This window comes from Antrostomus carolinensis, unplaced genomic scaffold, assembly GCF_000700745.2.
Source record: "Antrostomus carolinensis isolate BGI_N321 unplaced genomic scaffold, ASM70074v2 scaffold4549, whole genome shotgun sequence".
In the NCBI taxonomy this organism is placed as follows: domain Eukaryota; kingdom Metazoa; phylum Chordata; class Aves; order Caprimulgiformes; family Caprimulgidae; genus Antrostomus; species Antrostomus carolinensis.
Genome location: NW_010340503.1, coordinates 61,276 through 78,859, shown reverse-complemented (window position 1 = coordinate 78,859; position 17,584 = coordinate 61,276). Strand labels below are relative to the sequence as shown.

The 17,584-nt window shown below is 37.9% G+C and overlaps 1 protein-coding gene across 1 annotated transcript in view; it reads left to right on the top strand.

Moving 5' to 3' along the window:
• Positions 1-14,932: 14,932 nt before the first annotated feature.
• The window catches only part of LOC104531302 (RAC-gamma serine/threonine-protein kinase), a 57,609-nt gene continuing 54,957 nt past the window's right edge, over positions 14,933-17,584 (top strand). Inside the window, exon 1 of the mRNA XM_010176154.2 lies at positions 14,933-15,083. Coding sequence (XP_010174456.2) covers positions 14,933-15,083 — 151 coding nt within the window. The remainder of the gene's footprint in view (positions 15,084-17,584) is intronic.

Below are 17,584 nucleotides of genomic sequence, written 5' to 3'. Positions count from 1 at the left end.
AGCTTTAGTTCTGGCCTTTTAAAAACTTTTTTAATACTTCACTTAGTAAATAACTAGTTAGCCTTTTAAAGTAGTTTGCTTTGGATGTGACTTCCTGTTTAAAAGCCAAGAAAAAAGTAATTCTATCACGTGGAGTTGTATCATCTCTCAGTTTGGTTAAGAACAGACATTTGCACTTTAAATATGTAATTGGTAGCTGTAACAAGCTTTTACTTGTAATGAGAACTAGTTACTAGAGGGAATGAAACGCTACTTCCAGTGGTTTTCACAGCTGTGTGCTGCCAGAGGAATGCAACAACCCCAGACCCCTTATTTCAGATCTTTTTGGGAAACGTACTTTCTGACCTTGCTACTCACTTGTCTTTCCCCTTCTACTTAATCCCACATTCCTTTTCCTTCTGTATTTGTATTCTCCTCTTTTGATTGACCTGCTGCTATTGATATACACTTAAACCTTCTAGATCTGGCCCTCTTCTGTCTCTTTGTCTTCTCAGGCCATTGTGAGTCCCAGCTCTTGCTCTGTACTCCTTTCTATGACTATTTTGAATTTCTCTCAACTGCTAAACTTTCTAGCTATCCACTTGCCCGCTCTGGCCATCTAGTGCTTCTTATCTCCTGCTGCCCTTCTGCCCCATTCAGAATTCTGCAATGAGTTTGTCCCAACCTGAATTATTCCATGTGGACTGCTTCCTTAATCTCTATGCTACCTGGATATCATTAAAGGTAATATTTGGAGTGCAAGAAAGAGCTTCTCTGCTGTCATTCAGTTCTCTGGCAATGTTGCAGAAAATTGATTGTCAGAAGGAGCAATTGCAGGAAATGACCTGGTCAGTCCCTGCATCAAGGGGGAGAAAATGGTCTGCATAACAAGCCTTTGGAGAGTTGGGCTGCCAACCTCAACAAGTCTTATTTTAGCAGGTGTGAAGTGATTTTTTTTTTTTTTTTTAATATTCATCACATTTGGGTGGCTTTTCCTATAGACATCTCTGACATCAGGTGAATCCCCTGCCAAACTGCCAGTTCCAAGTAAAATTTCAAAGCCTAGTTACTAGAACTTTTCAGCAGGTTTAATGTAATGGTTTTATAGAATAGCATGACAATGTAGCTTCCCCTGATTCCCTGAGAAATAACTGACTTGGTTCAACTTGTTTCAGTTTGTATTCAAATTCAGCTAAATCAATGGAAATACTACCTGTAGGTAACATGGGAATTGTCTCAGGCTGCTGAGATGACTCCTGTTCAAGGAGGTGCTGACAGCCATGCTTCTGTCTGCTCTTTCATGCTTCGAATATAGTGACATTGCTCTTTAGCATTCTCAGATTTTCTTCCAGGGATTGATGGTTGTTACACTGTGAAGGAGAAAGGTAAAGAGGTTGAACAATCTTGATGTATTTTTCTCTGAAAAGCCCAAGGTAATTTAAAGGGGTTGATTTGCATTATGGCGGGGCGGGGCGGGGGGGAAAGGTTTCAATATGCAGATATGAGACTTACAGTTTAAATGTATATAAACTAAATATGCATATTCCATTTATTTGACAAAAAATATTGGTAAACTAATACAGAGCTCAAGAGCTTTTAAAATATAAATGTGTTTAAGAGGATGCACAAAGTATATACGTATCATAGAATCATAGAATCCTAGAATAGATTGGGTTGGAAAAGACCTCCAAGATCATCAAGTCCAACCCCTGATCCAACTCCAATTACTGTATCATGGCACTAAGGGCCACGTCCAATCTCTTTTTAAAAACCTCCAGGGATGGTGAATCCACCACCTCTCTGGGTAGGCCGTTCCAGTGCCTGATTACCCTTTCTGTAAAGAATTTCTTCCTAACATCTAACCTAAACCTCCCCTGGCAGAGCTTGAGCCCATGCCCCCTTGTCCTATTGTTGGTTGCCTGGGAGAAGAGACCAACCCCCACATATAGTTATATGTAACTATATATTTAATTTCTCATTTGGATTGAAATTGCCCGAATTTTGGTAAATTGGAGTCTTAAAACTATTTACCAGGTGCTGGCTTTTCTCAGTCACATGCTTCATTTGACTTGTGATAACCCCCAAGAGGGTTCATTCCATAACTTTCTTTGCACAAAGAAATTGGGTAATGATTACTTCTTGGTTGCCCAAGAAGTCTAGACTTGTTGGTCTGTCAAAATAACGTGTGTAAGGTATGACAGTTAGTGTAGGTAATCAGCACACAAGGGAGGAGTATGTCCAAGATCTTGTTTAGCACCCTTGAAGTCTGCAGTCCAGATGACCACAGAATTAAGTTTATGGTAGACGTCACTTGGGATTTTTCTTTGCGTAAGTGTAAGAAGAGAGTTTGTACTGTTGGTGTTTGATGTCTGGCAAGACTCTCTAGGTATGTGGGCACATAGTTGTTACTTCCTTTTCTCAACTGGTTCTATTAATGAAAAAAGGCTGTAAGAGTGTAAAGTTAAAAAAAAAAATCAGGCTAATGGGTTTGGAAGGAGACAGCTTGAAATACTTGTATATACTTGCTGAATGTGCTTGCTAAGGGTATACCATTTAGCATGGTTATTTAAGCACTTTGCTTGCAGTATTTCTGTTCAAAAGTGTTTTTGTTGCCTGAGCTCCCAAACCTGCTTCTCCCTTTTTACAATTTTTTAATTCAGTAAAACTGTTTTGACCGACTATTCTCACTCTTCCACTGCAAATACCTGTTTAGATGTAAAATATGACTAAATAGTATATTAATGTGAGAGAGACTGAGTTGTATAATATCTGTTTAAATGCTCAGTTCTCTTTCTGTTACTCTCCTGTACTCTTTCAAAGTTAAGATTATCAATGTCCTGCTTTCCTGGGGTTAGCCTTTGATTATCAGGGAGTTTCTCAAATAATTATGCACCTTCTTAGAAAGATGAAGTTGAGAATGATGAAAATGAAACAAGACCAAAAATTTAGAAGGAGGATTATATTACTAGTTATAACTGTGCTCCTGTTTTTTTTTATACCAGTGATTATATTTATACTGGAACTCTATGGATAGAGAATTGCTCATCAGTAAAATGAAACTGCAGAGGTTCTTTTTCAATGCTAAAAGTACCAATGACTTTCTCCCACCACCCAGTATGTATTTTTTGCAGGGATATTCTTGTATTGGTCAGATACTGAAATCTGTAGATTATGCTTTCTCCTGTGTACCGTAATTATGAACTGTGCTCATGGTTACAGCACTTGTGTCCAACAGTTAGAGCACTTTAATTTTTTGAGAGACTTGGCCTCTGTGTCAAAGGGTTTAGAGATCTTATAGGTAAAGATCAGAATTTGAGAAAGAATCTCTAAAATGTTTTGATATTGAATGGAAGACCCTGCCTAGAAGTATCATTCAGGAGAAGCCACTTAGGAGCAAACACAAACCATTTAACAGCATCCATATCCAAACTAGATCTTGTGACAGTGGAAGTCCTGGAACGTGTGTGTGAATGAACTCAGTCAGGAGCTTACTATTGACTCAGTTTGGTTATATCTGCAAAAGTGACCTGTTCTCCTGCAAATTAATGAGGAAGTAAGAAAATAGCACCAGTGGTCACTCTAATGCATATCCTGTCTCTGGCAGTAGCTAACATTTGATGCTAGGGAAGAGTATAAACAACAGGGAAAGATGTTAAGTCTTTCTGCAGTTCTTCACAGTTGGCTCTCCTCTTTACTAGCCTGAACAGCATTGTATATTCACCAGCTTTGGTTCACTGCCACTTACCTTCTTTACTGGTCATCTATGACTATGTTGGACCCAGGGGTAGATCACTGCAGCTCTCTACTGGTGACCCTGCTTTTCATTATGAAAACTGACCATTTACTCTGCCTTTTTGATGCCTGTTTTCTGGTTGGTTTTATTTATTTTATTTATTTGTATTGCAAGGATCATCTCTTTTGTCCTGTGGAAGCTTATGTTTTTTAGGCTAAGGATAATGTTTATAGCTATACTTTTCTGGCACAGGTGCTTGGGTGAAAATCCTCAAAAATGTGATTAAACTTGTAAATCTATAGTAATTAAAATCCTTTTAAAGTCAGAATTGTCTGAGGAAGAGACAGTGAGCATACACACATGGGCTGCTGTAAAAAAGGTCAGAAGTTAACAGAAAGGAACAATGATAATCAATAATGGACAGTTATGGAATTTGCTTGCCAAGACATCTAAGACTATCTCAGCTGGTCTCAAAACCTTACACTGGTCCAGGATGCTGAAACACATCTTTGGACAATCTGTTTTTCTTGGTATTTTTCCTTTTTTTTTCCTTGTCATATCAAAACTTTTTAGCAAAAGATAAGGAATGTAATTTAGTTGTGAAACCAAAATCTGAGGGATCATTGTGCTCATACGTCCAGCATACATTGTGTCAAGGATTTTCTCTTTCTCTGCAATTGTGTTTTAAAGATTCATAAAGTGGACTTCTTCACATTGGAAGAAACTGTAGCACATTGGCTACAACATCTCTTAAGTTTGTAGGCTTGGATGAGTTTGAGGGTCTGTTCTAGAGGCAGTTTTCAAGAGTTGTTGAAAGTACAGTAGATTTGCACTTATGTGAAGTGTGTAAAAGGAGATTGAAGTATAAAAACAAGTCTTGAAACAAAATTATAGGGTGACACAGACTGGAGAACTGAGGAAGAAAAAAGGAGTTTGAGGAAACATATTTTGTTAAACATATTAAACATATTTAAAGAATGAATCCAGATGAAATTGCCTAGAAAAGGTGGTTTACTTAAGTAATTTCTATTCCACAGAGCAAACTGCTAATCTGCTGTGCTCAATGTATAAATATTTATCACAATAGGTATCCCAAAATACGTAAAAATCTTTTTGTTGTTGTTGGGTTTTTTTGTTTTGTTTTGTTTGTTTGGGTTTTTTTGAGTAAAATATACTGTAACTGTGAGATTTTGTCAAACCTGCATGGCCTCTTTGTATTTCAGACATCAGCTGATATTTTGCTGATCGGCATCCTTTTGAAATTTTTATGTGTTCCAACTGCTGCTTCGTAGTGCAGAGTACAATGATGTTGTCTGTTAGCGGATGTGGAGGTTGTGGCTGTGTATTGAGAGTGTTATAAGTGATGTCAGTGTGTAAAATTGTTTCCCCTATGACCACTGTGATGCTGCATGGGTACTGGGAGAGAAGACAAAAGAGATAAATCAAAATGAGCAGTTTATTTTATAACAGTATTTTTCTTAGTAGATTTCACTTATATGACTATTGCTGATGCCAGCTAGCAATCAGGTGACTGATAAGATAAATGAGTAGTGCAGTCCTGGTCTAACACAGAAACTGTAAGACTTTGAGAATTCACTTCTCTGAAAATCATGGGGAATTCACCCCAAGACAAGAGCACCAGGGAACTGAAGTGATTGCCTCAAACTATGGAGGAAGTTTTGAATTTCTTCTTCTGGGAATTTGTCTGCCAGTGCCATTAGTCAGTGATTCATCAGCCAACTGTGAGCCTGGAGGTGCGTGTTGCTATGGAAGAGGTGTCAGGCATGTGCCTTTCAACAGACTGAAAGCATGGCTGAAGACTTTGAATATTTGGGGTCACAAATTGGTGCAGGGTTTTTTGATTATTTTTTTTCCCCCCTATTAACTTATTACCGCTCTTTACAAGGTAGTGAAATTCATCAGATAAAGGATTATTTTTCCATGGTCACACAAAGCCTTTTTGGTCACTTTGGAAGGTCATAATACTTATTTGGTGTAAAAAATGCCTCAGTTTTACGTAATGGAAATTTGATGTTTTGGCCCCAAGCCACTATTGACATTAATGATGATGCAATTTCAGTTGCTGTTCTCTGAGATCTGAAGTTTCTTGTGCAACACTGACTTAAGAAGCATTTTGCTCGGCACTTCATTATGAGGGAAGATTTCCACAAGACCTCAACAACCTGTGAACCTGGAAAAGTGAACAGGAGTTGGAGATGTGTCATATCAAAGCTAGAGGCTTCAGAGAGGAGATCGCTGGTGCGAGACTTATGTACCATGTTTTATAGACATTTGTGGCAGGAGCACTGGGGCCTGGCTTAAAGTTGGGAAGAAGATTTGGGAATATTTTCAGTGAGTTTTGTATAAGTTTTGTGTAGGAATTTATCAGTGAAACACCCTTTCTGTCCAGGAGTTAGCATGAACGCTTTGAGATATGAGGAAAATGAAGGTTTTATAATGAAGGTGATGTATTGAAAAAAATACAAGATATGCTTTATTAATTTTTTTCCTTAAAAACATACAGCTCTATAATCTAGTTCTCATTTCAGTATTTTTAATGCAGCTTTAAATATTCATCAATATATTTATAAATATCACACGGAGTTTTGTTTTATCAATTACAGAACTGTTACTCTGTACTGGTTTTCCTTCTTGCTCACAGTTACATTCAGAATGAATGAATTGATGTAGGTAAAATAATATAAAAATGCAACCTTGTATGCCAAAAATATATCACTGAAAGTTCTTTTCATAATGTAGCTGTACCAGGAATAGTTTGCAAGTTCAGAAACATACTAGCGGCCTTTCTCAGTGGGAGATATAACCTTGGTTTCAGCAGAACTGTTCTCTTAACTCTCTTTAGTTTGTGGTTTTATCTGACAAGTTAATGACCAACTGCACATTTTTTTCATTAATTTTTGAACTGTGATGTCTAAAATTGAAGTACTTTCTAAAAATCAGTAGATACTACAATTTTTCTTCATCTCGTCTCTTGGAAGTCTGTATACCCAGTAACACATGTTCTCACTAAGCCTTCATGAAAGAGTAGAGTAATGTCTCATGCAAAATTTAGGTATCTTCAGTCTTCATCATCCTGGAAAGCAAGGTATTCTTTCTTTCTGCGGTTAATGAAAGATCCGTGTGTATAAGAATTCAGAGTGTTTAAACTGAGGTTTCCCATGAAAAGAACTGAAGCTTAAATAGCCAATTACAAGGGGAAGGTGGTAAAACTGGGAATGTAAATAATACAGTTTCTTAGGGTAGAAAATTGTCTCAGCTTATAGTTTTAGCTAAATATTTAGAAAAAAAAATGGGGTGTGTTGTGGAGCTCATAAAACAAAGTAAGATTTTACTGTTTACATAAAAAGCAATAATAGGAAAGAAAATAAGTTAAGATTTTTTCTGTAGCTAGCACATAATTATTTCTCTGCCCCCAAAAGTAGAAATGCTGTGGAAGAATGGAAAGGAAGTTACTGCTTCCTCATAACTACTGATGTTGATGGATTGTATATCCATTACCATCTTAAAAGATTCCTTGTAAGTGTCAAAAAAAAAAAAAAAAAAAAAGATAATTTCAAAATATTTATAACAAGCCTGGGCAAACAGCATTTTTGAGCACTTTTTGGCCTGCTACTCTATTTCTCATGATTTGTGACAATAAATAGAAATTTTAAGTATACAATATAGGGCTTGTTTGAATGGGGACTTGAAGGAAAGCTGGAGAATCAAATAGTATAAAGCCAGTACACCAGAGTTAGAGTGCATATGCCAAACTAGACACATCAGGTATTTCATGATTAATTTTTGGTAATGTTGTTAATTGAATTTTGAATATGTATGTTTATTTGATTGATTTTAAAATACAAGCAGCTTAACCTTCATCCCCGCCTGTCTACTAGGAGGCTGAATTTCGTTAGTGATGCAGGGAATGAAAGTAAGACTTGGAAGCAAACAGAAGCAAAACATGAAGAATATATTTCTTTCTGCTTTAAATAAAATTCGGTGACAATTGTACATGAAATGCTCTATGCAATGAAATGCTCTATGCCCAGTGTGACACTTAAAGGAAAGAACCATGTTGTTGGCTGGGTTTCTCAGTCTCTTAAGCTTACAAAAGTAGCCCAGACAGTTTGCTGACCTCAGATAGACCTTTAAGTCTCTGACTTGTCAGACAAGAGGGGCAGCACTCTTCATTGGCATTCAGATCACAGGCAGGCACTGGGCTGAGCGCATAGCCAAGTACTGCTTTAGGATTTAGACAAAGCCACTCTGGCAAAACATCCCAGTTGTCAGGGTAGCTGGCGGTTTCCTAAAGAACTGTTACATAATGGAGAGACTGAGAAAAGCTTTAGGATGCAAATTTTTTTAAAGTAAAAATTAAAAAAAAAAAGTAAGTGGCCATAATTTGTGAAAAGAAACATTCCCCCCCACCCCCGGATGATCTCATTCATTGTTTCCTCCCTCTGTTTAACTTCTCAGGGTCATAAATGTAGTTTGCTGTTTAAAACTGTAATGATGTCACTCCAAAGTTATTTTGTGGAAGAGGGGAAGGGAATTATCTGAAAGTATTTGGGAATTAACACTTAGAGATTTATTAGCTTTACTAGAGGTCAGCTATTTGCATTTCTTCTTCTTTGTGCTTAGTGTAATGTAAACTGGGAATTCAGCTATAGAGTTGATGTTTACATTTGAAACATCCCGTGGAACAGAAGCGAATGTTGTGTTTATTGCTACAGCTGCCTCCTCGGGTGAAATCGTGATCTAAAGTCTCGCTGGTCCCCAGCCAGATTTACAACCTGCCCCCATGTGCCGATCCCTCTGCACAATGTGAGGGATTGAGGCTCCCTGGTGCTGTTCCTCCCCTGTGGTACCAGCATGACATCATCCCGGGCACTGCTCCGAAAGCCGCTTACAGCCCCTGCCCGCTCTGGGAACAGGGTATAAGAGGAACAACTGCTTTACCACTGTATTGGGGTTGGGAAAGTGAGCACCACAAAGGCTACTTAACGAGAGTTGCTGTACTGTGGGTTAGAGTGGCCTGGGGGACTCTAATCTCCATCACAATGCACTAGCTCTGCCATGGATATTTTGGCGTAAGCAAATTTCATTTAGTCTGCCTTAGTTGTAAATGCATTATAGTATTTTAGTTGCTATATGACCCTGTTTAACAAACTACTTTTGAAAGTGTACTTATTTTAAATATTTGTACAAATGCTGCTGTCTCTCCCCCTTTAAATACCATTCCAACTACTAGACACAGACTACAACAAACCAGCAGAGTACTTTCACCCAATCTGCTGAAGAAGGATTTTAGAGAGTATGTACATTTTCTGTAACCATATGATCTTGTTCGTTTTGGTGGTTTTTTGTTTTTTGGTGTTTTTTTTCCCCAGGAAATAAGGAGGAACAGACTATGGAGGCAGCCAGAGAACACAACTTAACAGCACACATTTTTGTAGGGAGAATGTAGTCATTCCAGAAGCTTGGTCTTTTGCCAAAAAACTGTTGTTAGGTGTTTGAGGGGCTCTTATGGAAACACTTAGTATTTCACCAACTTTCTTACCTAGAAAACCAGGACACTAGTTATGCTTTCTAGTTGGTCTGTAAGCAGCAAATCATTAAAAAGGGGTAAAAGACAATGAAAGAACAGTTTGGGAAGTCTGAACCATTGATAATAGAATCGTAACGGTACCGGTAATTATATGTAAAACATGTTGGCAGTAGTTGTGACCCAGATCTCCTACAGCTAGGAGGCCTTGCCAAAGTAGCCTGCTGCTAATCTGTTCTTCTGGTTGTTTTTCATTTGGTTTGTTGGTAGAATAGTCCTGCCTCATGGGCAGGTTAGTTCATTTTTCCCAGTTGCCGGGGCTGTATGGGCAGTTACAATCAGTGTTAGGTGGTCGCTAGTGTGTAGGCTTTAGTGCTTTGGAAGGTTTGATTTGAAGACTGCATGGTCCATGCCAGGTTGTTTCTGACAGGCTTTTTAATTGCTCCTCCTAACTTTGTTCACTGCTAGTCGTTTCTGAAACTGGGATGGTGACTAAATGTTCACATTAGCTGCATCTCTTAGCTTGCTCTTTCACCCAGTCTGTTAGCTGCAACTCCTCTGCTGCTTTGGACCTCCTCTCACTGAAGTCCTGATTGTTTCATTTTTGCAGTAGACAGTCATGTACACAGCCTGTATGGAGTCCTTGTCACAAAAGGGAGACTTTCTGAAAGGAGATTTTTCCTGACTAACAGGTAAACAAACTCTTGCCTCATTAAAACCTTTGACTAAAGTTTAGTCACCAAAGCTTACAGGCTATAACCATGGGCTACGTTACTTTGTTTGGAGAATATTGAACACAAATTACTCATACTTTCTTCAGCATTTTAATAAATATAATAATTTCTCTGGCATTGCAAGTTAGTTCCCTGTAACAGGAAGGCTTCAAAATAGTATGAGAAGTATTTGCAAGACTTGTGTAGGTGTGATGCTTTGGCCCATGCTAATCACATACCCTTTCATTCCTGATGGGTGCTAGCTAAGTAAGTCCTCTTTAAAGTCCTGAAAGGAAGGGCTGATCATTCCCTTCAAACTTTGCCCTGCTTGTTTACCTGAACAGCTTTTCGGAGGAGCAGCTGGTCCATCCTAAAGATCCCCAGTCTTCCTGAGGAAACCCATCTGGCAGGTCTGACCTACTCAGATATAATACTCTTGTAACCACTATATAGTGTTTTGCAAGAAGAATATGATCTTAAAACAATATTCTAATATGGGACTTGCTAAAAGCGTTACCTAAGAACATTAGCTTGATACAAAAATTTCTGTCCTTTTCATCTGCCCAGCTCTTTTTTTAGGAAGATCTCACCTTTTATTAGCACACATGGAAAAAAAATGGAAGTCTGGTTGCAGCATTAATGGAAAAGGCGTTCTTAAGAGAAGACTATAATGAAATGCAGTAGATCAGAGGTAACTAATGCTGTAAAACTCAAAATGGTCACATGTTAAAGTTATGTTTCTTTCTTTTTCTCTGGAACCCATGGCTGATTAAGGGTTTTTTTGTTTGTTTTCTTTTTTTCTGAGTGATTCACTTAAAGACTTGCAATTTCAAAGCATTTCTTTAGAATATTTTCCAGTTGATCTCATATGGATGCTTAAATATATACCCTGTAATAAAGTGAGTGTAGACATATGCGTGCATAGATTTTTCAGGGTGCTGCTAGTTTATAAAGCTTTAATACTTTTATCAAATAATGTGTATTTCTTTGCAAATGCTGATAGTGACCTCTGTTATGTACCACTCTTTTTCTGCCTCTCATAGCTTTTACTTGAAACACAGAAGCAGTACATGCTTGTGTGTGTAAATGGGATACCAGACTCTAAACTCCTCCTTATGTTGCAATTCAGTGCAATATTTCTCTTGATCAGTTGCCTTTGAGTCTCACAAAGAGTCTTAAATAAACAGACAGAAAGTGGATGTGTCTGCCTGTAACTTTGTGTGGTGATGGAATGAATGAGCAGTGAACACCCTTATAGTTATATATTCTGTTTAGCATATAGCTGCTTTATTTGACAATAAAATAACTGAACCTTATTTGTATATCTACTTGGAGCTGTTTGAGCATTTCACAGCTGTTTGTTCCCTCCCTTCCAGCCTCTTCATGTGGTGACAGTAGAACTTACCATTCCCATCGGAAGTTCTGTAACAAATTACTCTTAGTCTGTTTTACTACAGAATCAGAAGGGTTAGCTTACACCAGTACATATCTGTTCACGTGCTGAGACAGAGAGATTATGATATACTTAGATTAGCTGAACTTATGTCTGTCTGTCTCTAGAACAGGGAAGAAGGGGCTGCTAACTGTGACCATTGCATATGCATTTCAGCTGCATCATTTGGTGTAGCAGCAGTATTCATCTAAGTGAGCAGTGCTGGTTCACAGAATTAAACTGACATAAAAAAATACCCTATACCAAAAAGAAAAGCCTAGCTCCTTGAATTACCTTACTGCAGGTCGAACAAATGGTAGTGTTGATGCTATGCAGTGCTTGCATTTTTTCAGTGGGATTACAATGTAAGAGCTAGGAATACAAATCACAAACATGACTTTAATACAAGACAACATTCACTAACTTACAGCTGTTAGTGTACATTAAAAGCTTAGAGAAACTCTGAATCTGGTGCTTCTTCATATTTGAATATATAAACTGTAGATATAATAATCTTTATTTTTTTTGATAACTTACCAGATTTTTCTGTTTGCCAAGAAAGAAACAGCAGAGAAAAAGAAATGTTCATGTCATTGTAGGGATTACTTGTACAGTTGAAATTGCTGGGTTCACTGTATACATGTTTGCCATAAAAGCTAATGGAGAAAATGAGAGCAATTGTTGGTTTGTCATCCTCTGTTTGGGCTTCTCAAAGGTTGGTATCTCTCCGGAAGAAGCCCCAAATTAGCTTTGCCTGGAATTTTCTAGACATATGATGCTCCCTGCATATCTTTGGGAAATCTTGTAATATTACAACTATTTATTAATATTTTTGGTATTCTTTTGTTCTCTTAGAGAACAACTGCTATGAATGCAGTGTGTATTGCTTGACTGGCCCAGCAAAAAGGAAGCTTTCATGTAATTTTCTGCTGAGCAGAATCTGGTGGGAAGAAAGTAGTGGACGTTGTTAAAAATTCACAGAGCTCTGTAAATCACCTGATGTGAACATCCACAATGTTACAAATGGAAAAGGCATCCGAGGGACCTCAGGTGCATTTTGGTATTGGTAGAGGATGTCAAATTAACCTGTCAACAGTAGGCTGTGTGCCAGTCTTGGAAAGGTGCTGTGTCATAGATTTTCCTGCCTATTTCACCCTAGATGAAAGAGTCTGTCTCTTTCCATTGCCTGTAGACTGTCCTTCTTGTGGTGCTGTGTATTTATAATCTTTAGCCCTTCCTACCAGCTGTGTTCTTGCTCCCTGGGCAATCCCAGTCTTTGCATGTTAAGCTTTTCATTTGTGGAAAAAAAAAAAAAAAAAAATCTTCTCTCAGTAGGTGATGAATATGAAATTACTCAGTTCAGTGATTAAAATCTGGCAAATCATAAGGTAGGAGAGTCAGATTTTAGCTATCTATAGATGGCACTGCCAGGCTTATGAAATTGGCACATTAGGGTGTGACTTTGGAGAAAAGGCCACTAGACTTGTTCATTGTTCATGTTGAACTCGGCTATAGAAATGCATCACTGGTGGAGCATTTGGAACTACGGAAAACTGATACCTGTGTAGATGCCATGAAAGGCTGAGTGAGAGGCAGGAATAGAAAGAATTGAATACATCATTTTAATAAGAATAAAAAATAATCTAGAAGTGCTTTGTATGTATTTTGTATTAATAAACAGAAGGAAGCACGTGCATTCTGACCAAATAATTTTTTAAAACATTTACTTGGAGCATACTTTAGAAGAAGTAACTGTCTACAAGCAAGAATTTTCACCACCCATTGTCTGATAAAACTACAAGTTCTTGTTATTAAAAATAAATCTTGTTAGTTCCTGGGAACATTTCTGTAAAAAAGGGAAATCCTGAACATTGAAGCCTTACTATTTTTATGGTGCTATTTTGGCAGTTGACCTTGTTTTCCTATTCACGATGAGCGTTAGATGAGTGACCTGACATTTGTAGGACTGTTAAGTTATTTAATGCAAACGGCATCTTGTAACTGGTGGCACTTTAATGATAAGTTCATAGTGTATATTGAACTGAAAGGTTAGTAATCTTTAAACAGGAGGCTAGAACCTTAGTTTCACTTGAGTTTACAGATTGCAACCAACACAATACTGAACAGGTACAGGGGAAAAAAAAACCCCAAAGTGTAGGAAAACAGCTAATTATAGTAATTGCAGCTGGTTTCAAAGTACTTCTAACAGTTTGTGCATAATGCTTACTTGAAAGCATCAAATGGGCGCTAGTTGTGAAATAGAACACCTGTTTGTTGTTGAGCATGTGTTTATGCAGATGATTTTTGTTGTCAAAGCACCTTGATGTAGAGTAGTCCTGTTTACATTTACATTCTCCCCAAAGGATTAACAGTGTTCTCTCAATAAATTTGCAGTCTATTCTCCTCTCAAAGGCTGCTGTTTGGAGGGTGGTGTGAACGAGGCAACAAGTGCTTGCTAATCACTTGAATATACATAATTAGCGACAGTCTGGTGCACTGGAGTCTTTGTACAGCCATAACAATACTGATTGGCAGCAGCAGATAACAATAGTCGTGGCAAGGTGCTATTTGTTGAATATTTGAAGGTGTTTTTCTTTTGTATTCCCAATGGGCATTTTGAGTTAATTGTACCATTATTCTGGAACACTCTTACTACCTTGTGTCAGAGTTAAAGATCGGTCATGTGGCCTGTTGTACACAAGGGAGTGAGACCTTTAGTAAAGCCTTTGCTTCTTTGGACACTAAGCTGGATTCTCTTTTTTTCCTTCATAATTTTATGATACTAAGCTGGATTCCACTTTTTTCCTTCTCGTTTTTATATAACTCAAAGTAAAACTGGAAGGTGTGTCTAAAAATTTGGGAGATTAATGTGTTTTATGATATTCTTCTTCTATTCTGCAGTGATCAGTTTTATGACTGGCTCTATTTGACAGGTTCAGTACTTTAGAAAACAAGTACAAAATAATTGATTGTAAAATGTATAGATAACATAGGCTGTAATGTAAAATAACACAGAGAAAATTACCTGGATTGCTTTTCATGTTTCTTATGTTCAAACTAAATGTGTTCTAATGTAGCAAAATGCTTAACATCAATTTAACTTAAGGGAAAATAGTAGAACAAATAGACTATTGGTGAACATCTATCAAATAATGAGTCACCGTGAATTTGGCAAGGTTAAATTGCATCAAACCAGTAAAATTTCCTTTTATTGACAAGGTAGCAGTCCGTGTAACACATAGTAGAGAAGTTTTGAATGTCTTATCTGGGATTTAGTCAGACTTCTGATATTCCATTTCCATAAGGAAACAAGAGACACATATTAGATGAAACAACTGTGAGGTTTGTTTCTAAGAGCCAAACTCTTAGAAAACTGTTCTGAGTTTAAAGGTTTGGTATCAAATGTAAGTAAATATGATGTAGAATTTTATTGGGCTGTTTTCTGACTTCTGCCTAGGTGGTACTTTCATTGATGGAGTGAGTAATGGAAAAGAAAATGATTATTAATGTTTTGAGGTGTCTCCAAGATGAAAAGAACTGCAGGCATGCTGGAGGATGGGGTTAGAATTCAGAATGGTATCACTAATGTGGAGACGTGGTGTGTGAGGAGCTGGAAGCTTGACATGCACTCTAGAATATTCTACTGTACAAAGAAATGGATGGAGAATGGGTGGCTAGGTAAGTAGCTTTTCGGAAAAAAGTGCAGTAGGTAGTGTGGATCACAAGCTGGATATTAATTATATCTCACAGTTGTGAAGAAGGCAAACGCAAGCATGTATCAACAGTAGTAGAGCCTGTATGATGCATCTTTCTGCTCCATTGAACACTTAGGGTTTTAGCTGGACAACAGCATCTATTTTTAGATGCTGCAGTTCAAGATTATGAAGACTATAAACAGAGACAATGAGTGATCAGCAATTGAAAATGAGTGATCAGCAATTTAGCGAGTGTAACCTAAGAGTATAGATTGAATGAATTGCAATTACTGAGGCTAAATAAGAAAAGAGAAGTGGTTCTATAATCTGTTCTTTGTGTGTACAGCAGAGAGGAGAAGAAATTACGGTTTTAAATTATTGCAAGGCAGTTGGCTTACAAACTGGCCAAACCTTTTTTAAGTAATCATGACATCAGAAAAAGCCTGTGGAGTTGTACCAGTGGCCCATCTAGCTCAGTATTCTGTCTGCAGCAGTGGCAGAGGAGATGCTGTTTAGAGAGAGCTTGCAAGCTTGGCCATTTTCTTGTCTTTCATTGCTCTTGCACTTTCCCAGTGTCCAGAACTGTTGTATTAGTAAAATTAGATGGTATATCTGTGTGATCCTTCTATTATCCATTTATGGACATTTTACCTGATGCCATAACTGTTTGTACTGTGATGTTCTCTATATTTTCTTATAATTCCACTGCATTTTTCCTGAGATGTGAAGGCGAGACTGTGCAGGGTAATGAAGATGTGGGCACAGCAGTGTTTTCTGTATCAGCAAAATGACATCCTTTCTCTTGTTCTTAGTATCCTTTCTGACATGCCCAAGATTTTGTCAGATTTTTTTGGCTGCTGCTGTACATGAACTTACAATTTCATAGAGCTGTCAGGACTCAGCTAAATCCAGGACTCAACTAAACTACAATTTGTGGTTCTAAAGTAAACATCATGAGGCATAGTTCAGATTATTTTTTTCCTAGATACATTACCTCACATTTATGTACCTGATGTTCATTTGACACTTTAATTTCATGAGGTGCTTCTGTTTTTCCATGCCATAAACATGGCATATGATTACCCACTACAGTGTAATATCATCTGTAAGCTTTAAAGTTTCAGGAATCACACCACTGTCCAGGTCATTGATGAAGGTGTCATATAAAAATGATCCCAGCATGGCTTCTTGGGGAATCTCCTGACTGTCTGTCATCTTATGCTGAAAACTGAAGTGACCATTAAGCGTTATGTTTTGTCTCCTCCTCACCCAACTTGCAGACTGTTTAAGAACCTCTTCTCCAATCCTGTGGCAACGCAATTTCTTTACTTGTCTTTGAGGAGGATCCTTGACAAACACATTATGCCTACTGGATGCCTTTTGCCCTCATGTTTATTGCCCCTCTTGTAGAACTCCATCAGGTTGGTTAGGCAGGCTTTCCCTTCACAGCAGTGATGGCTCTTTCCCAGCAGATCCACATCTTCTTGTGCTCTGTGATCTTACTTATTACAGACTCTAGTGATTTACTAGAAACAGGAGTCAGACTCTCAGGTAGTTTCAGGGATCCTTTCTAGAGTCTCTTTTTTTGTTAAAAATTGTGTTGGCAATCCCTCAGTCTTCTGGGCATTTGGCCATTTGTAGTGATGGATTGTAATCCCTGGCCAGCACCTCTGTGCTTTCACCTTTCTCTTCCTTCAGCACTCCTGGCTGACTGTCATCCAGTCTTTGTGACTTACTGACATCTAATAATTCCTACATGTCTACATTAAATCATCTAGCTTTCGCTTGTCTCCTACAGGGAATGGCTGGGTTTGGGTATCTTGCCAGTGTGTTTAGCGATAAAGACCAGGGAGAGTAGTTTGTAGTGCTTCTCTGCTGTGGCCTTATTATCCTTGAGTTCCCTTTCTGCACTTTTGTTATCAAGCAGTCCCACTGATTTCTTGTCTGGCTTCCTGGTTTTGATTATAAGCATCATTTGCAAGAAGCTCTTAAAATTATTTTCTAGCTCTCTTAAATTTATGTTTATATTGCCCTGACGTATTTTATGATCTTTCCTTTTCCTCCTTATTTGGGCAAGCTTTTCGTTCTTAATACTGACCTTTTCCCTAAATTACATTTTTAATTTTTCCATTAAGACATCCAGGTGGATTTTGGAGGGGAAGAGGGAGAGGAAGGGAGAACTACTTTCTTTTCTTTTTGAATTGTGGCAGCCATTTTTTCTGCTCTTACAGTATATTCTGCCTGTTTGTAAGGTCTTTTAATCCTTATTTGGGCAAGCTTTTCGTTCTTAATACTGACCTTTTCCCTAAATTACATTTTTAATTTTTCCATTAAGACATCCAGGTGGATTTTGGAGGGGAAGAGGGAGAGGAAGGGAGAACTACTTTCTTTTCTTTTTGAATTGTGGCAGCCATTTTTTCTGCTCTTACAGTATATTCTGCCTGTTTGTAAGGTCTTTTAAGCTGGTCCTTTGTGTGCCCCCCC